This window comes from Podarcis bocagei, assembly GCF_964188305.1.
Source record: "Podarcis bocagei genome assembly, chromosome: 9".
Classification (NCBI taxonomy): Eukaryota; Metazoa; Chordata; class Lepidosauria; order Squamata; family Lacertidae; genus Podarcis; species Podarcis bocagei.
The window spans coordinates 56295217-56316961 of record NC_138134.1 but is presented as its reverse complement, the minus strand read 5'-3'; the positions used below and the strand labels follow the sequence as shown (position 1 = coordinate 56316961).

At 42.8% G+C, this 21745-nt stretch overlaps 1 protein-coding gene across 5 annotated transcripts in view; it reads right to left on the bottom strand.

The window, feature by feature from the left end:
* The window catches only part of LEF1 (lymphoid enhancer binding factor 1), a 112627-nt gene that overhangs the window by 41610 nt on the left and 49272 nt on the right, over positions 1-21745 (bottom strand). For all 5 annotated transcript variants that reach the window (XM_081208152.1, XM_081208149.1, XM_081208151.1 and 2 more), the window contains exon 5: positions 1553-1685. In XM_081208152.1, the coding sequence (XP_081064278.1) occupies positions 1553-1685 (133 nt within the window). The remainder of the gene's footprint in view (positions 1-1552; positions 1686-21745) is intronic.

The following is a 21745-nucleotide window of genomic DNA, read 5'->3' as shown; positions in this document are numbered from 1 at the left end:
GTCTGTGTAGAGGGTCCATATATCTGAGTATTTCCCATCATTTTCCTGCTTACGGAAGGCTCTTTGTGATAAACGGCCAGTTGGATCATATTTTCTGTCCATCGTATGATGGAGAGGAGGGAGAGAGGAAGTTTCCTTCCAGTTAAACATTTAGCCACTGTGAGTGCATGCAACAGCCAATCTCATTGCCCTTTGGTTAAATTCCAATGGGTTGGTATATAATTCAGCAACATGTCAACATGTGAGAGGATCAGGGATATGTCCAAAACCACATTTATGTGGCTGGTCACTTCTTTCCAAAATGGCATGTTTGGACAGGACCACATCATGTGACACAACATTGCTTAGGAGACACGAAAGAGCCAACAGCACCTTATTTCTAAGTCTTTCCTCCCTCTCACCATAGATTTTTCAGTTGTTTTCAGAAATGGCACTGCCAAACATAGCATGGTCTACCAAGCCTAAACTGTCACAACCACTCTAACCTATGTATATTCTACTACATTCTAAGCAATTGGAACAGTAGATATCACCAGCAATGATTGCAGAGTGGCCTCAATGCAGTGGCCACTCCCAAAGCCAGCTAAGCTGTCTCTTGCACTCCAAAATTCAAAGGAACAACAACTACGCTCCAGCAGTCTAGGCAATAAAATACAGGAACAACAGAAGCTGCCTTATACCAAGTCAGTCCATCGGTCTGTCCAGCTCAATTCTGTCTACAGTGGCTGGCTGTGACTGCTCAGTGTTTCAGACAGAAGACCTTTCTGGCCCCACCTGGAGATGCTGAGGATCGAAAATGAGACCTTCTGGACACAAAGCAAATGCTCTACCAACTCAACTAGGCACATACAGCCTCTACATTTTTATCCATTAGAAACTTCATATATTACTGTAAGAAAAACTTGGGGAATACTTCTTTAAAGGAAAACACACACACACACGAAATTTTTATTACAAAGCAAAGTTAAAAATTCAAGTAGCCGAAAGCAAACACACACATAATAATGCAAGATCAGTTTCATATTCTGAAAGCACACCATAAACAGCATTTAAGATTCTGTGGTAATATTTTAAATTAAGATTAGTGTCCAAGCTAAACTTTCAGAAAACCAACCAACCAAGTAAGAAATGGCTATTATTTATTCAAACGCAGATGAAAAAGCTGGATGAAAGGGAACGCTTCAGGTTGAATAGCCTCTTGGTTTCCTCTAAAGGAAGCCTAATCTAAACTTTAAAACAGAATTTGGGTAGTCATTAAGAAAGGTTCATAGCATCTGCTTTTCACCTATCAGAAGCCAATTTGGGGGAAAGTACCTCCTAATGCACTGGTAATTTAGAATGTATGTACTACACTGGTAAAATGGCAGGGGGCGCCAAGGACTTCAATTGCGGTTATTTCCACAAAAGTGAACCAGGAAAACCTAGGCATTTGGCTCCTTGATTACTATATATTTTAGGACAGAAAAACTGTGGCCTTTAGCATGCCTGAGCTAAGGGCAAAACACGGTTGGGTATTCTGCCGAACAGCTGCAAATAAATTAAGGCCTCTCACCTTGTTTTGAGTTGACGTCTGAGGGGAGGTGTGATGGATGCGTCCCTGGAGAAAAGTGCTCATCACTGTAGGTGATAAGTGGGGTGAGAGGGTGGACCGCATGGGAAGGCTGCACCACCGGTACTTTGTTGGACTGCAAACAAAAAACAAAAAGCATTGGTAGCGATTTTTTATTTTATTTTAAATAGGGCTTGTCACGTTTTTGTGAGGTTTTTTTTTTTAGCATGTTTATCTGCCTAGCTTTTAAATAACCAAGCAGTTAAATGTACATAAAGGTGACAGTTTAAACAACACCCACCCATCCACACCCACACACAGAGAGCACACGTTCAGGTCACCGGACTAGGCAAGTTCTCCACAATCTCCTTACTCCACCCGGATCCGCACAACATTTACTCCACTAGCCTTTTAAGGTGACTTGCCTTCTGGTTTTGCAATCTACCTGGGACTGAAAACGCAAGGTGTGCTAGCTATAACTAATGGCTGCTGGGGCAGCATTTGTTGCGATTGGTCAGAAGTCATACAGGCCTGCTTCACACACAGCAATATTCTCATCACCAGGCGGGGTGGGGGGTGGGAAGCCACCAAACAGCAGGATGGGCACATTATCCACAACAGTTCAAAAGGGCAGGTACGAGGAGCTGCCCACCTCTTTGGGAATACGTATTAATCGATGTATTATGGTAAAAATGTCAGAGATGCAGCCAGGGATCTAGCAGTAAACAACAACTGGTGTAAACAGCGTGACTGTCAGGTTGGAGCACCCATTATTTTCTATTTGGGCTCTGCCATGACGTTTCCAGAATTAAACATGGGAATGTTTAAGTCTCAGTGGAGTCATTCATAGAGATCAGGGGTGGGGAGCCTGCAGTCCGCCAAATGTTGTCAAGACTACAACTCCCATCATCCCTGGCTAATGGTCATGTTAGCTGGGGTGGATGGGAATTGAGAGTACATAAACATCTGGGTGGTCACATGTACCCCACCTTTGATACAGATGCAGCACTGGTGTCTGTCATCACCTTATTTTTGTTTCTAGTGCCTAAGGATAATCTGTGCCAAGGCTTACAAGCTTTTTAAAAAAATTGTTAAAGACGTGTATATTATTGTTATTTTGATAACATACTCTGGTCCATGGGGTCACGAAGAGTCGGACACGACTAAACGACTAAACAACAACAACTATGAAAGGCAGACTTCTATAGCACTGGTAAAGTAATATTGACTACTGCCTCTCTGCATTTAATCTGCCCACCACCATAGTTCATAGACCTACTCTCCAAGGCAAGTCCCCTTCTCACTGCAATCTCACCGAGTGCATCTTCTTCCCAAGATATCATATGAAGATTCCCAATACTGCTTCATTTTCATTTAGACCATTCCACTCCCAAACTGCATGTAACCCCAAAGTTAGGTTACTCTGGAAGACACATGATCTACCCACCCGGGAAGAATGGCAGATGAAGCTGATGGACTACATGGAATTGGTGGAAATGACTGGCAGAATCCGAGACCAGGGAGAAGAGTTGGTGGAAGAAGATTGGAAAAAATTTAAAGTATATTTAAAGAAATATTGCAAAATTACTGAATGTTAGAAGGATGCTGGAACGAAGTTATATGGCTTTAGCAGAAATGTTATAAAGAATTAAGTAAAAATAGATTGTTAATGGACCAAAGTGGAAAATTTAAGGTTAGAATGTCTTAAGTTAAATTTTAGAACGAAAATTGAGAAAGATGGAAAGGACTTGCTGAAATAGCTAATTGAACTAGAATACAAAAAAGGGAGGTGCGAGGAGGTCGATGAAACAAGTATATGAAAGGTAAAGACATGGAAAGGCTGGATGTGTTTTTAAATGTTTTTGTTCTGTTTTTTTCGTTGTTTTATTGTATTGTTTTTTGTTTCTTCTTTTTTGGTTTTGTTTTTTTATGTATTGTAAGATATTGTTTTGTTATGTTTAATTTTCTATTGCTTTTTTCCTCTTTCTGTAATTTTCAAACTCCTAATAAATATCATTTAAAAAAACAAAACACAAAGTTAGGTTACTCTGAAAGTGATACTACAATGCTGCGGGGGGGGGGGAGGGGAGTCTATTTCATATCAAACAAAAAGAATAATAATGGAAGTGTGCTTAACCCCCCCCCCCACATTACTGAATCATAGTCATTTCTATCAGAGTAGTGCTACCATAGATGTCAACGTAAAACAAAGCTCATATAACAAAACTGTATCCAGTATTTGCTAGAAATTAGCAAAGCATTTTTTTATATAAAAAAATCAAGATATCCCACTACTACATGCAGAAATCCCCTCAAGCTGAAAAAAATGCTGGAGTTACCAGAATAATTCCTAATTTTCTCCCCACAGGCTAAGTCTATGCAAAACACAGAAAATGTTTGAGACTCATTTGCATTATTACACCATGTAGTTTAATTTTCTCTTTTTCTGTAGATGGGCGCTATGCTATCAAGAAAGAAACCTTAGCGTATTTTTACGAGACTCCTACTGGATCCCCCTTAAGCAATATTTTTTTGCTCATAAATTTAAGATCACGACGGATGGTTGTACAGGGAAGGGAGGGTTGAGATCAAAATGCAGATATGGCTTAAAAAGAACTTCAAATAATGTAAAATATTGGGAGCTAAGGAAAGAGGAAACTGATCCAGATTTAGTCGAATGCTAATACGATCAGAATTTGTTGGCCCATATTTAAAAATACAATGCAGGAGAAGTGTCTGTGTATAATAAGCCTTTCTAGTTTAGAACAAACGAACACAAAGCCAGAGACATATATTTTTTTCTTTGTGTGTTTCCTCCCCCCCCCCCCGCATACTTTCCCTTGTTTTCAGAGCACCACCTTAAGGAGCCTGCTTTAGCAAGTGGTATCATCTTAATGTCTGACCTATCCCTCCAGTCATATAGGCTCAGAATCTTCTGCCATGAATTTTTGCTAAATTATGCTATCCTTGCTCTCCTCTTAATTTTACGGTTTTCAACACAGATTTGCTTTCCTGTGGGAAGGAGATAAGAACCTGAGGATTTTAATTTAAGCTTTGGCCTTGTCTTATATTTTGCAAGAGGGAGACAGTGCACAGGCAGGAGAGAAAAAGCAGTGCTACTCATAGGTGTTTTAAAGCCAACAAGCATTAGGCCCATTATTTGTGGCCAAGTAATAAAAGCTGTATGGATTCTCATTAAGGTATAGGAGCTGGCTTCCAAGGGTGATAGGCTCAAGCGGCCATCATCTCTCCTTTTTCAAAAGATGCAAATTGGATACCCAGATTCAGATTATCTATCTGGGAAGAAAACCGTATTAGTTTTACTGTTACTTACAAATACTTTAGAAACAAAGAAAAAAAACGTCGGAAAACAGCACTGAGTAAGCAACATTTTCAAAGATGAGCATTTAGGGGAACTTTTGTCACCACCATGCATTAGGAGGTGCTGAACTGCTGTTTGGGCTCAGTAACTGGCCAGTATGGAAGTGAGAGCTGGACCATAAAGAAGGCTGATCGCCAAAGAATTGATGCTTTTGAATTATGGTGCTGGAGGAGATTCTTGAGAGTCCCATGGACTGCAAGATGATCAAACCTATCCATTCTGAAGGAAATCAGCCCTGAGTGCTCCCTGGAAGGACAGATCCTGAAGCTGAGGCTCCAATACTTTGGCCACCTCATGAGAAGAGAAGACTCCCTGGAAAAGACCCTGATGTTGGGAAAGATGGAGAGCACAAGGAGAAGGGGACGACAGAGGACGAGATGGTTGGACAGTGTTCTTGAAGCTATGAACATGAGTTTGACCAAATTGCGGGAGGCAGTGGAAGACAGAAGTGCCTGGCATGCTCTGGTCCATGGGGTCACGAAGAGTCGGACACGACTAAATGACTAAACAACAATAAAATCTGGCCAGTAACTAAAGATGAATCCTGATAAGATGAATGCACTGTGAATTGATCATTCCTGGGATCAGGAATGGGCTGTGCATGTGCTCAATGAGCTTGCATTCCCTCTTGAAGGATCAGAAATGCAGCTTAGTGATGCTTATTGATCTAGTATTGTCACTAGAGACCTTAGCCAGCTTATGCTGGTTTGTTAGCTGAGCCTTTCTTCAACTAGGATAGCCTGGCTGCAGCAATCCATGCTTTGTTAACCTCCAAGTAGAATCATGTGGGGCTGCCCTTAAAAATGGTTAAGAAGTGCAATTAGTGTAGAATTCTGCTGCCAGAGTTCCTACCTTTAGGAAGGTGATGGGAGGGTTCTAGGACCCTGCCAGAGCCTCACACCTCCTTCCCAAAGCCCAGTGCCTCACTCAGTCAGCTTTGGGAATACAGCGCAAGGACTAGGAGGTAGGGCTCCCCCCACCCGCCACTATGCGTGCACACATGACAAGGCAGTATGCAGCCCACAGGTTCTGTGTCAAAGTAATCTTGCAGCCCCCTTGGTATGAAAAGTTGGACCACCTTGGTCTAGATGGGAGCTATGCAGCATATATACTGAAGGAATTACAGTACATTGGATGTCGTTTTGTTCCCAAGCCCAGTTCCAAGTACTTTAAGTACCTTTAAAGGGCTAAATCACTTGAACACCTCCTCCCACCCCATATCTACCTGCCCCTCACATGAAGACCTTCAGATTAGGTCCTTTTCCAAGTTCTATCTCTAGGAAAGGTGTATTAGGAAGGACAGGGCCTTTTTGGCGATTGACTTTGGAATACCCTCCTGAATGAGGTAAGACAAGTAGTCTCAGTGTTTCTTTTTGGTACCCAATTAATTGCCCAAGCTATTTACTGTATTGTTTTAGCTGGTTGAGTAGATTTGATGTATTACCTCTCAGATATTATATTGATTTTTGATTTTTATTGGCTTTTTTCTTCAAAAATACTACATTGATGTTTTGGGAGAATCCATGTTTGAATGAATGAGTGGTTATTATTATTATTATTTAAAAGATTATAAAAGTGTATTTAAAAAATGAAAAGCCAACTGAGGGTTTGTGGGCTCATTTTAGCCTCCAAATTTTCCCCCTTCCAATTTAACCTCCATACAAAAGGCTCTCAATATAGCACAAAAGCTGCTTTCTTCTGCATAAGACATCCAGAAAGAGCTTTCCCCCCTTCTGCCCCCTTTAAAAACAACGTTTTCTATTTGTGCACTTTGGCTGGCTGCCTTAGTTCAGACATCACTGAGGTGTATAAAAAGTTGAGGGCACTGTGGAAAACCATTGCTGACGTGCATAACAGGGAACAACAAAGATTTGTGTCATACAGGGGTGTAGCCAACAGTGGTGTGCAGTCAGTGGACTAGGGGGGCTAGGTTAGTTCCTTAAAGGGTCCAAGAGCCTTTATGCCACCTTCCCAAAGCCCACCCAGCTTTGGGAAGGAGACAGCAGGGCTCTAGCATCCTCTCAGAGGCCTGGCACTACCTTCCCAAAGCCTGGAAAGCTTCTGCCCGGCTTTGGAAGGAAGGAGCAATGCTCACATATTAGACGTTGCGACATCACACGAGAGACATCCCCCCCCCCACATATCACCCTCGCAAGCCAGTGCCTCTGTTCCCCTATGAAAAATGGTGCTGATTCTTCAGTCCTTAGTTAAAAAAAAATAGCCTCTTCTAATACTTGCCAAGGTAGACACACATCATACTACAGTTAAGAACCAATATGGCACACTGGGTGTTACAAAGAATTTATTTCTGATACTATGTTTCCTAAATAGTGGTTAGGAAACAAAACGCAACAAAAACAAGTCAAAACTGAGTTGATAAACCACAAAAGTGCTTCTTGCAATAGCCAGCATAAGTGTGCCAAGGTTTGCAAAGTGAATTAAGGCAGTGGCATTTTAGATCTAATATTGGCAATATAAAAACAAAATGAACTTTCAAGCACTTTTAAGAACATCATCTGTATTATTCTAATACTTATATTATCTGACCCAATAATTATACTGCAACAAGAAACAAGCACTATTAGGCCTTTTGCATTTCTAAATATTTTTATAAACTGGCTTGCTGTTTGTTAAATATGTAGGGTGGGGTTGCACATTAAAAACAAATAAAGGTCTAGGAATCTCTAGGACAGGGTAACCTGAAAATCTTCCTGCTAGTATTTTGAAGCTTTGCAGGTCTGTCTGCACCTTTCTTTATGAACTGAAGTTTTTAAAACAATTCTTCTTCTGTCCCAGCAGACATGGTAGCAACCTAACTCATGCACAAAACCCTATACCGCTCCTGTAAGAAAGAACCTTGCCCGGGTACAACATGCTGCCATTATCTCAGAGACTCAATGGAGAACACTTAACCATTTTTGCTCTAGAAAGCTATATCTGAAAATGTGCATGGGGAAAAATGGTTTGGGAACCAATGGTCTCAAGGGTTTAAAAAGAAGAAGCAGTAGAATCTTGTGTTCCACTGCCACATACACATCTGCCTCCTACTAGTTCAGACCATTAGTTCACTTAAGACTAGTAGTTCTTCAGGGTCTTAGGCAGAGGTCTCTCTCAGCCCCAGCTGCTAGAGATCCCTTCATCTGGAGAAGCCAGAGATTGAGCCTGGGACCTTCTCATGTCAGAGCTCATCACCTAAAAGGTGAGGTGAAGATGGTGAAGGGAGTGCCAAGCTGTCCAGTCCAATAGTATGCTCACAGTTTTTCTCTTATGGTACAGGAATACCATACATGGAAGGCAGTTTCGCATATAAAGACTCCCATCTCCATCTCACGCAAAAAATCAATAGCAGATTTCCCTCTCTTTTTACTTGTTTTCTTGATGTTACATCACTCCACTTTCCACGCCCCCCAATAAAATGTTTATATATGTTGCAGGCAGGATGCAATTTAAGTTAGTTGGAAGGTGGTTGTAGACAAGAACAAAAAAGAAAAAATTCCAAAAATAACATCAAGGCATCTAACTACAACTCTCGACTAGACAGTACTTAGGAATTCACTGCAAAAGACCAAGCACAACTCCCCCAATTCAGAATTGAATAGTAACAGAAACAATCACGCAGTACTAAATTAAATTGAGCTAACTTATCAGGTGTGGGGAACCTCAGGCTCTCCATAACTCTTTATACGGCCCTCAGGACTCTCTGCAGGCCATGCCGCCTTGCCAGGTCAACATACCCCCCACTTGCCTTGCTTCACATCTTTCTTGAGTGCGTTTGACTGACTAGAATGTGTCATTGAACTGTCACAATGCCTCTTGCCTCCCTGTGGAAATTCTGACTTTTGCTGGTATAGATTGTACCCTACTATACAAAGGTAAGAATCACATATGTTGCTCTGCTCAATTTTTCCGCTGGTCTCCAGAAGGTTATCCACAAGGAAATGATAGCCCTCAGGCTTAAAAGGATTCCCTGTCCCTGTGACATACATATCCACCTTGCACCACAGCTGCTGTGGAATGTCAAGATTCTTCAAATTTGTCAGAGTCTGGAGAAAATTCAATTACACAAAATGAAACACCATTATGACTACATGGTAGGCAATGGACAATGGATTAAAATGCAAAGCATGTAGCAACCCAGGGGTGCCAATTTGAATAAAATATGGGGGGAGGGCAGGTAAGCCCCACCCTGCATAATCTATCACATGACACGGCACATGCATATCACATGACACGGCACATGCCTATCAACTCTGCAGGCGGTGCCCTCCTCAAATATTTTAGGGTGTGTGTGAAGCTACCTTGGCCCCCCAGGAGTTGGCTCCTGTGTAGCAACCTGAGATACAAAGACAACACAGAATTGTCCATAAACTAACCAGGAAAAATAAGTGAACTTGCAGGGATTAATACAACAGGATATGTATCCAACCTGCAAAATTGTATTTGCAACCAGTAGGGAGAAGCTGCTCAGAGTAAGCCAGCATGGTGTTGCTAATCTTTAATCAGGAGCCATCTTCTAAACCATTGTTCCAACATAGCTGAAGGAGGAAACTGATTGCAGAGATGTCCCCTTAGGAGCCAATTCAGAAGCCTCCAATGAATTTCACAGTTATGCATAGATCAATTAATAATAATAATAATAATAATTTATTATTTGTACCCCGCCCATCTGGCTGGGTTTCCCCAGCCACTCTGGGCGGCTTCCACAGAAACCAAAAAACACTAAAATATCATACATTAAAAGCTTCCCTGAATAGGGCCGCCTTAAGATGTCTTCTGAATGTCAGGTAGTTGTCCATCACCTTGACATCCGATGGGAGGGCATTCCACAGGGCGGGCGCCACCACCGAAAAGGCCCTCTGTCTGGTTCCCTGTAGCTTCGCTTCTCGCAATGAGGGAACTGCCAGAAGAGTTAGAGTTGTCTTTAACAATTAGAGTTGTCTTTGCCTGGAAGCAGATCCAAATGATGGCAAGCAGAGCTGCTTAGCAATCCTTTGGGTCCCGTCTCTCCTAAACTAAAGCATAGCTTTGGGACAGCTGATGTAAGGAGAGAGGCTGGACCTGGACTTTGTTTGACCAACAACTCATTGATTCCTTCTCAGCTAAACAACTGCACAAGTTACTTATATCTTCCTTCTAAACAATGTTGCTGCTAACCTGGTTTTGCTTAGGGCTCCTTCCACACAACCTGTTTATTCAGTTTTCATCCTAATTTGCTTACACATAGTTTACGTGGTGGTTAGACTATGTCCAATGTTTATTGAGCATTCATTCTGAAATTTTTATGGGGTGGCTATGAGACAATGAATGTTCAACCTACATTCATCCTGATTTGCTTGTGGTGTGATTACACGTCAGCCATTTGTCCATCTCACAGTTTTCAGTGCATTTCCTTGTCACTTTCTTAACCAAAAAAGGTCAATTTTTAAAGTGAATTTATTGCACCAGGGCAACAGAGCACTTTATCCCGCTTCAAACGAGAAAAAACTAACACTCCAGGTCAGTATGCACTTGAATCACTCCTGCAAAGCACTGACAGTCTGGAAGCTCCCTTAAACAAGTTGCTTTCTGATTATCTCTGACTAATCTCATGCTTGAAAAAGTTATACAAGATTTTGTTTTTCTTCCCAGAAGGGCTACCATTCAAAGCAAACATTCCTCTGAACACAGTATTACACCCAGAGGGAGAAGAAAAACAAAGACGATCCTTTGAGCAGATATCTAAAGAAATATATTCAGCAAACAGATTTGGTGTGATTCATCGCATATTGGACCCATTAGATAATCACAGAATCACATCGCAACTAAATCTAATGGGGAGGGGTGCAAATTGGGGCAAACTTCTTACTTTATAGCCAATTAGATGGGTGTGCGGAACCTGTAGACTTCCAGATATTGTTGGACATCAGTTACCATCAGCCCCAGTCAATATGGTCAGTGGTCAGGAATGATGAAAGTTTAGCCAAGTAACATCTCCACCCATACCTAGAACATAAGCTACGTATCTTTCCCTTAGACCAGCTAACCATATTCAAAACAGCTGCATACCCTCTCCAAGGTCAACATGAAGTATCTTCCCTTCCATATGCACTTTCAGTCTCAGAAATAACACCTGTATATACTAAGTAGAGTAAACAAAGTGAGCCACTCCTGCTCAGCAGTAATGCTACACAGTGTTCCATTTCTTTGTCTCTTAAGCAACGGGGCCCTAGCTGGCCAACTCATTGTTGGATGAGATGACTAATGAGTATGGATATGTGAAAGAGAAATAAACAATTTCCATTGTGGAATGGTGATGATAACAGTCACAAAAGGGTGAAAGGTTGAGTACCTACATTGCCTCTAACTAGTTACTCACTGGGGGAAATGATATAGGTCAGTGGTAGATCATCTGCCTGACATTCAGAAGATGTCAGGTTCAACTGCTAGCATCTCTGGGTTGGTCTGGGAATGTTTCCTACTGAAACCCTAGAGAGCTACTGTCAGTCATTATAGACAATGTTGTGCAATATGGACCAACAGTCTGAATCAGAATTAGGCAGTTTCCTATGTTCTTATAGTTTATAAAGGCCTTATACCTGGAAAAGTCAAAGGTCTGCATTGAAGCATCACTTTTCAGATGCAGATGTAGCTGAACAAAAACTCTTTCACTTAGCATCTAAGTGTCTAGGCTACAGGTTGCACCACACACTGATGACTGGATGAGCAAAGCAAAAGTATCAGAAAAATGCAGAACTTCACAGGTCTGTAAAACTAAATAGCCCAGTGTCATGCTTAAAAGCACCTTGTCACACGGATGCCATAATGTATTATGAACATGAAAGGGTAACGGCAAAGGAACACTCAAGCCTGTTAACCTGAGAGTGTGCCTATAATGCCCCCACTGACCAGTTTGAAAAGGGCGGGGGGTATTTTACAAATAGAGCTATAGCGTTTCACGGCACCTTTTAAAGAAGTTACATACAATACTAGGCTCCAGCTCTTTTGCAATATTAGATACTAAAAACAAACAAAAAATAACACATTGTGTTCACCCAATAAACAAAGCCAAAATTATTATCTTGTAGAACTTAAAAAAGTATTCAAGCACATTTGCACATTTTTAAACAAATAAAATAACACCTTTTCATCTGACTTTAGTGGCAATTTGAATGTGGTCTTTATGATTCAAGCTTTAAGGAATATTTTGCATCCTGAGTGGACGGGTGAACTGCTTTACTTTCCAGTTAGCAATTTATTTGCCTGAGGCACAGTCAGTAGAGCATGTTCTCAAGGTTGTGGATGTGAGCCCCACGTTGGGCCAAAGGATTCTTGCATTCCAGGGAGTTGGACTAGATGAACCTCATGGTTCCTTCCAACTCTACAATTCAATGACAACTCTATGAGGCAGTTCATTATTATTTCCCACAGCACTACAAAGCTTTGGAATGCCTTTGCTTGTGTCACTCTCTCTCATCATGCAACTTTCCCCCAACTTTTTTTTTTTAAAAAAAAGAACAGTAGCAGCTGGAGGCCACAATTAGAAATGCAGAAAAGGGGAGGGGGAAGAATTTCCTTCCTGCCATTTGCCGATTCAAAACCATTCTCCTCTTATAGAATATAGACACTAGGTGATGAAGCTGCACAATGAGGATGCTGCCTGAAAAAGCTTATTACCCTGAACGTTTAAAGGGATCCATAATAACACAGTAAGAGCACTGCTGGATCAGACCACAGGTGTCTCTAGCCTAGAATCCTGTTCCCCACACAGGCTGACAAAATGCCTATGGGAAGCTTGTGGCCATGAACAGATTGAATGACTTCCCTGTTCAAGCAGAAAAGCCTACTGTGGCGATCACACAGGGTCCCCGGACGTTTAACGGTCTATTGATCTCTGTGCCACCACTGTGCTTGCTTCCCCACTGCCACCAACCAGTTACTCTCTGGTAAAACACTGAGTCCAGTCAGCTGTTAAAAGTGAACCAAAAAAAAAAACAAGTTTATTTTACAAACATTAACAAGTTTATGGTTTCTCAGATAATATTCCTGTCAGTATCTTAACTTTAGTTTCCTTACTAGCCTATACCTTCCTAATACCTTCTGACTGATCTCAACTGTTTGACTCCTCTTAACAAATTCTCTCACTCTCTCACACCAGACTAGCCCAACCCATAGACTTATCTTCTCCGTCTCTCCTAACTCCAGACTGTCTTCTCAACAACTCTAACTCCCTAAAAAACCCTCTGTGCTTAAACCTTATACACAGTTAACTCTGCCCCCTGGATTCCCATTGGTTAGTCATTTTACAATTAGTTAACCCTTTCCCTATGAACCCAGTATGATGTCACACACATAGGAGGGCAAACACCACACCTACTACAGTGGTGCCCCGCAAGACGAATGCCTCGCAAGACGGAAAACTCGCTAGACTAAAGAGTTTTCCGTTTTGGAGGTGCTTCGCAAAACGAATTTCCTATGGGCTTGCTTCGCAAGATGACAATGTCTTGTGAGTTCCTGCTGGTTTCCCCCCCTCCCCCCTTTTTCTAAGCCGCTAAGCTGCTTATCAGCTGATCCAATCAGCAGATAAGCCGCTAATAGCGCTAATCCACTAATCCTTCAATGGGCTTGCTTCGCAAGACGAAAAAACCGCTAGACGCAGAACGGATTCTTTTCATCTTGCGAGGCACCACTGTATTGTCACATACCATCACATAGTTAAACTACAGAATTCCTTCCCACAGGAGGCAATGATGGCCATCAACTTGGATGGCTTCAAAAGAGGGTTAGACAAATTCATGGAGGACAAGGCTAGAATCATGTCCTTTTCTGGCTTCTTATGGGCATCTGGTAGGCCATTGCGACTTCTCAATTCCCAAGCCCACATGTCTTTTTTCGCAGCAGAACATGGTAGCCCAACTAAAGAAATACCTCTAGAACAAACAAACAAGCATGTCACTGTCTTCCCTTATTTGTGTATTGTGTTCTACAAAAAGTGGCGTGGTTCTCAAGAAAAAAAGTATTAAAATAGCATTCAAGTAAAGGTTGCCATACAGAAGCAGTGCAATGCAAGTGCTAAGGAAGGAAGTAAAAAATGTTGCATGTGCAGTATGAGCCTTGGATTGGTTTCTGAATAATATGTACATGAAAATTACTATGTAAAAGAGGGACGTCAGCAAAAACCCAAACGTGAGTACAGTATTTCAATTAAACACAGGAAATATGAAAGCTGCCAAGTGAAATGTATTACACATAAGCTGGTCATAAAAACCTAAGCCGAACTCTGCTGGATTAGACCAAAGGCCTATCTGGTCCAGCATCCTGCTCTCACAGGGGCCAACAAGATGCTCATGAGATGCCTGCACACATGACATGAGTGCAACAGCCACTCTCCCACTCATGGGCCCAACAACTGCCATATTTGAAGTATTACACACACAGCCATCATGACTAGTTGTTGACAGCCCTATCCTCCATGAATTTGTCTAATCCCTTTTTAAAGTAAGCTACGTTGGCAGCCTACTGCAGCTTCTGGTTAGCCAATGTGGTGCACTCCAGATGTTGGAGTACAACTTCCATCATCCCTTTCCACGGGTCATGCTAACAGGAGCTGATGGGTGTTGGACTCCAACAACATCCGAAGGGTACCTGACGGGCTACTTCAGCCATAGTTTATGCACTGTGTCAAGACTGGATCACAATACCTTACTGACTGCCTTTCCCAACAAGAAGATATCAAAGACTCTACACATGTTAACTGAAGTCATCTTTAGTGTGCTCCCTCTGGAAGAAACGTGTAGGTTTAGAATTAGGGAAAGGGCCTTTTTGGTTGTCCCAGCCACCCATGGGCTTTCTCAAGCCAGGCCCACCTGGAGCTAGAATTGAATTCCATTCAGCACCAGCATTTTAAGATTTTCCTCTGCAGCTGGGCATGGTTAGCTTTAGTGGCAGAATCTGGTTTTTCTTTACCTAGTCCTGTTCAGGTTGTGAGGAAAGGGGGAAAGATTACCCTGCAAGGGCTGGGGACAGATACATGCATGGACCAGAGAAAATTGCTGTTAGACAAAATAAAAAGAATGCTCCATCAATGGAAAACTTGTCGCCAACCTGGCAATTGTGATCGACTGACCTCAGAGTGTATCTAGCACCTTGGCCGGTGTGTTGCATGACCTTTCGGAGACTAATATGAAAATGCAGAGGAAGCCAGCATTGGATGACACCCCCACCACCCCAGGGGGGAAATTCCAGCATCTGTCAGGAACTCAAAGACTGTGTGGTTCATCTGCAGCTCTGGATTCTGTAGGAATCATGGGCTGGTGAAGTTGACAGCCTCTAAATTTCTGTCCAAAGGACTTTCGATTATAGAATCTATCCATAAAGAGTGATATTGTATAAATGGGGGACAGGGGAAGAGCTATTAGGTTTGCTAGCCAGGGCCTGAATATTTTCCAATCCTGCAAGAAAAACATTCCCAAACTCACCTCTTGAAGACCCACAGTATCACAGGAGGACAGTTAATCCCACACCTCTAGCAACAGCAGCAGAGCTTAATGGAGTGCTGCAGGCAGTGTCACATTCACAGCCCCAGCGCTCATGCCAGCCAGGATGGGAGGTGGAGAAGGGAATGGAAAGGGGGGGAAATGCCCCTCTACTGAGCCAAGTTGCAGGCTGGCATCGTAAGGAGGACCAAATTGGAACTCTATGCTGTCACATGACAACAGTAGGGTTCTCATAGATATTGTGCCAGCCCTGCTTCCCACCCTGAAACACCCATTTTGGGGTTCTCTGCTGGCTACTGCCAGCAGGGATACTACTAGTGGTAGCTTTCACTCACCAGCTATTTGGGTGAGTACACTGAGGTGCTCGCCAGCGGGCTTCCCTCCTGCAATTATACAGAGGCTAGCAAAACATCTCTGCTTCACCCAAAGCCCTCCAGCACAACAGATTCTCCGTTTGGACTGTTCTGCCTGACAGCTTTAGCTGTTGCTCATCTGAAATATTTTGCCAGGGACCTCTCATTGGCACTGAGGCCAGAAAGAGAGATGAGATTATTTCTGTCCATATCCCAAGCTGGAGCGTTGCTATTAGCCAAGTTTCGTATGTTTGACTTAGAACTGCCTGCTTATTCCTGTAGCAGCTGAAGCACACATTTCAAATTTGTCAAAGGAAAACAGGCAGAATCCTTTCTTTTAATGGATTTGAAACCTACAGTACACAAACACTGAATCTCCCAGTTACTCAGATTGCACCTTTTTCATACTGTATTTTGCAAATGTGTACTTTTTGTTATGAAATGTTCTGCTCCCAGAATTCTACAAGATTAGAAATTCTTAAAATTTAATACATATTAGGCAAGTCATAAGATTCAGTTCCCAACTCAGTACATACTGTGGGCTTAATCTGCAACTCAGTTGTGCCATGCCAATGCCTTTTGATCATTCCCAGCTCTGACTGTATTATTCCAGCAGAATCTTAGGTTCACACTACATGTTATGGTTAATGAATAGCATGCAGTTATGCCTCCTCATTTTCTGTAATTAATTACAGCTGTGTGTAAGGGAAGGGGGGGTATTGGGAGCACAGCATGAGATGAATTATAATTTTCTTCCCTTGCCATGATAACCCCCTCCATGCACACACACCCCATTGGTGTGGCTTAAGGGGAAAGTTCCAATTGGCGCATTTTTATTTTTATTTTTTAAAAGCACAACCCATTTATATGCCATTGTAAAACTGATCCAAGGGGGAGAAGGGAAGGGGGACTACAGCATCTAGACCAGGGTGGTCCAACGCACGGCCCAAGGGCCTCATGTGGCCCTCAATGCCTTTTCTGGTGGCCCTCAGCAATGTTTGAGCCACTCCCTTGCACTACTTTCCCAAAGCTAAATAAGGGAGGTGCCAGCCTTTGGGAAGGAGGCGTAAGGACTCTGACAGGGTCCCAGAGTCCTCCTTCCTCCTTCCCAAAGCCTAGTTAGTGCTTTCCTATCTTTGGGAAGGAAATGGAAGGGCTCTAGGACCCTGTCAGAGCCTTGTGCCTCCTTCCCAAAGCACTTGTTTAGCCAACTTTGGGAAGGTAGTAAAAGGGCATAAAATTTTGGGCTCATTCCCTCCCCCTGCCCAGCACAACAAGGCTGTATGTGGCACGCAGGCTCCTTGTCAAAATACTCTTGTGGTCCACTTGGTATAAAAAATTGAACCGCCCTGATCTAGACAATCATTGCTGTGCACAACTATCCACTAACCTCTTGGTGCTGTGCATACCACTTTTACAAAACATACAGAGTTCGTTTATCTGCCCCGCACCTCACCCCCATAATCAGTTCTGGAGGGGAACACATTTCTGAAGTATTAAGTATCATTTCCAAAGTATAGTGGCTTCAATTGCTTATGAGTTTCTATGTACAGCCTTAGCTGTCTTGGGGGAGTGGGGTGTTTGTGTGTGTGTGAGAACTGGACCTCTGGGGCAATTTTCAAACTGAAAGGGAATATATCTATATCCATCTAGAAACTTGGCCTTTCTTTGAAATATTCAGACACATAGAATGTGTATGTGCCATAAAACAAATACTGTGAGTTGCCTGAACAATTAAGAATGCTGGCAAGCATTTCCAAGACTATGATCTGCCAATCTATATTCCAGCAAGGCAGGACTGTGTGCATTTCATTCGTATGGAAAACTGGCAACACTTGGAACACATCATTTAAAAACAATAGCAGATTGGAATAAAGCTGACCTAATCAGTCAGTCATGCTGCTCTGCTCTTTCTTATCCCACATCAGTGCCAGGGTAGCCTTAGAAGACAATTGTGGTTGACCCCAAACTGATTCTCACTGCAGTGCTAACTGGAAGACTTCTTTGAAGGGTTAGGGTAGAAGCCAAAAGTGATACACAGGGGGTTTTTTATACCTCCAAACAGAATAGTACATAGGGCTATTTACCACTCAAATGTAGCAGGGATATATTTGTACCCATCAAACCCACTTACCCTATTTGTTTTAATTCTTCTTACAGCAAAACGAATTCATATCTTGAGTGACTGTTTAGTTAGGCTCAATGTGCAACATGATAATGAGTGCAATGAGTTCATTTCCTGATATTACTGAATACATTATATTATATCATTTGAACTTCAAACCCAAGTATGTTAATTATCTAGGATTTAGTGCATCACATCTTAGAAAACATCTGTGGGAATAGTGTAGCCTTGTGCTAAAAATGGCCTATCTACTAAAAAAAAGAGGTTTGATTAGGATTTTTTTCTTTTAAAGAAAGCTACAGAACAGGTGTTCCAAATTCAGTAGTATGGAATTCAGATTGTCAAAATCTAACTACACAGCAGCAGTTGACTATCTGATCCACACACAGTCACTCAATATATTATGCTCTCTTTTTTTTAGATAAATAACATCTTTGAGACCCATGCCAGATCAGACATTAGGAAAAAGTCATGCATCACCTGATAACTAACTGTGGACAGCCTCCCCGCCCCCCAAATCCTCCACAGCAAACTGGAGGTGGGGAGGCAGGGAGCCTATGGGGAGAGGAAAGGGTGAGTAAATCCCATTGTGCAGGCTGAGGTGGTTTCATTGGATACATCCCCTTCTCTTTCAAGACATGTGCAACCTCATCCAGAACTGGTTAAATGCAATCCTCCTCGAGTTAGAACCATTCACCCATATTTCCAGGATGAGCTTCAGTTTATTGGGCACATTAAACTCTGCATTCATTCTACCACTGTGTGAGAAACCTTCCCTAATATAGGCTCATCTCACATAGCTGTCAACGTTTCCCTTTTTTTAAGGGAAATTCCCTCATTCCGAATAGGATTCCTCGCAAGAAAAGAGAAAAGTTGACAGCTGTGGGATCTCATATTTTTTTACACTGAACTAACACAAGGTGTGTGAAAGGATAAAAGAAGGCAAATTCTCCAAATTAGTACAGCACTGCTCTTAGGATGTACTGGTACACAAAAGGTTTGCCCAGGAGTGCTTGCTAAAGATGAACACAAGTTTAATACATGACTACTATGAAAATCAGGACTACTTAAAGAGTTTATTTTAGGACACAGTCACACAATAATTAAGGCAGCTGGCATGCAAAGAGAAAAGGTTTTCAAAAGCACAGGACGTGCTGGTTTGTTGTCTATGACTACAGAAGCATGCTCACCTGCCAGAAAACCATATCACTGCCTGCAACCTTCACTTCACTTCTACAGTCCCTGTGAAGGCAGGACGCCTCCATGTAATTAGTGTGCTTCTATTAAGATGAGTTAATTAAAAGAGAAATGAAGAATAGGATTGCCACCTGGCCCTTTTCGTTTGTTTGATAAACATCTTGCCATTTGTCAATGGCTTCTGCCCAAGAAAAGGAACTGTTAGCTTTTAAGTTACTCCAGGTACTGTCCTGTGCCATAGATTACAATCAGTGCTGTATATGACTGTAGAAATAACAGCTACAGTGCTCAGCTTTAGGGAAGGGGGATGGAATCAGAGCTGTTTCTCTTAAGGGGGGTGGGCACATGCCAGATATTCAGTTGATAGTGCATATATACAGTGGTACCTCGGGTTGAGTACTTAATTCGTTCTGGAGGTCCGTTCTTAACCTGAAACTGTTCTTAACCTGAAGCACCACTTTAGCTAATGGGGCCTCCTGTTGCCGCCATGAAGCCAGAGCACGATTTCTGTTCTTATCCTGTTCTTAAGCAAAGTTCTTAACCTGAAGCACTATTTCTGGGTTAGCGGAGTCTGTAACCTGAAGCATATGTAACCCGAGGTACCACTGTATTACAGTGCTGGGCAGGACAGGAGCATACTGATGAAAATAGGGACATCCTATTCCACAATAATAATAATTTTACTATTTATACACTACCCATCTGACTGGGATGCCCCAGCCACTCTGGGTGGATTCCAACATATATAAAAGCATAATAAAACATTAAACTTTTTTTTTTTAAAAAAACCTTCCCTATACAGGGCTGCCTTCAGATGGCTCAGGGGTCAGATAGCTCCATACCCTCCAACATTTATCCAGTGAAAATCCTAAGGAAAAACAGGACAGTCCAGGATCAAATCAGAGACCAGGGCAGCTTCTTTAGAATCGGGACTGTCACTGGAAAATAGGGACAACATCTGGAGGGCCATATGTTCCCCATTCCTGCTCTAAATCATTGTAACAGGAAGTTCCTATTCATTAATGTAATTTCAAAGAACTAGCTGCAATTTTAGTGGCAATGGGTTGTTTTATTTTTTAAAAAATTATGCATGCCTATTTCAGCAAATGCTCGAGTCCTCTAAGTAGGACTTCCCAAGCAAGGCCTGAAATCTGGGTATATTACATATACTGATGGTGGGGGTGGGGTGGGGGAGGTAACGAGCAACCACAAGAGTCTTCACCAAGGCTCAAGCTAAGAAAGTTAACAATATTTTTTCTCACAAGCCTCAGTGCTGAATACAAATGAGATGTTTTTAAATATTGGCTAGTTCTTTGGTTTTCTATATCCATGTAGGGTGGGATTTAATAGAGAAAAGGCGGAGGAGGTAGGAAACATAATAACAATTGTTGGGTGACTGGAAAAGGATAGAAAAGCCACTAACCTGTGGCTTTGGAGGGCAAGGAAAAGGCAATGTGGGGGAGGGAGGACCATGGAGGAATACCTCCAAGAGGAGAGAAGTGGTTTGGCAAGTGCAAAGGAGACAGGTGAGTGGGCATGGCAAGCTTTAGGGCAGGCATAGGCAAATTTGGCCCTCCAGATGTTTTGGGACTACAACTCCCATCATCCCTAGCTAACAGCACCAGTGGTTAGGGATGACGGGAGTTGTAGTCCGAAAACATCTGGAAGGCTGAGTTTGCCTATGCCTGCTTTAAGGGGAAGTGGGATTAGTAGTGTGGAAGAGCAAGTGGGGTAGAAAGTGAAGGTCTGCACACCATACATGACTCAGAAGGGAAACTATACAGCAGGTCTAATTGCCAGTCCTGTTGGACCCTGTATCTTCTCCTTAATTATCTATTAACCTACATTTTTAATAATTATTACTCTACCATTCCACTGCTCCCAAACGTCTACCTCACTTTTTCACATGTGAAGCCAACAATTAATAATGAAAAAATTACAGTACACAAAGCACCATATTTTTCGCCCCATAGGACGCACCGCCCCATAAGACGCACCTAGTTTTTGGGGGGAAGGAATAAAGAAAAAAATATTATTCCCCCCCCCAGGCGCGGGGCTGGCGCGGGGGAAGCCCGAGCTTCCCCCGCCCCCAGCCCCCAGAACAGGCTGCTGCCTGCAAGCGTTGCGAGCCCGGCGGGACCTCCCGCCCGGCGAGCAAGGCTTGCGGGCACCTTCCCGAAGCACGGGGCGTCCTCCGGAGGGCACCCCGTGCTTCAGGATGCAGGCTGCCGCCCCAAGCCTCGCGCGCCCGGCGGGACCTCCAGGCGGGTGCGGGAGGCTTGCGGATAGCTTCCTGAAGCCTGGAGAGTGAGAGGGGTCGGTGCGCACCGATGCCTCTCGCTCTCCAGGCTTCAGCGAAAGCCTGCATTCGCCCCATAGGACGCACACACATTTCCCCTTCATTTTTGGAGGGGAAAAAGTGCGTCCTATAGGGCGAAAAATACGGTAATGAGCAAGTTCTTGGGGGAAAAAAGCCAAATATGCTGCTTATGTCAACTAGTTCTGCAGCTGATTATATATTTTAGCGTGGCCCTCAGTGTAAACCAAGCGGCCTTCCCAGAGTGGTGGTATCCCACTGGAGTTAAAGCAATATGCAGGGAGTTCACATTAAGAAGCAGTCGGAAGGATATTCATTATTTGTAGCTCCCGGTGTGCTTTAGGATGCTG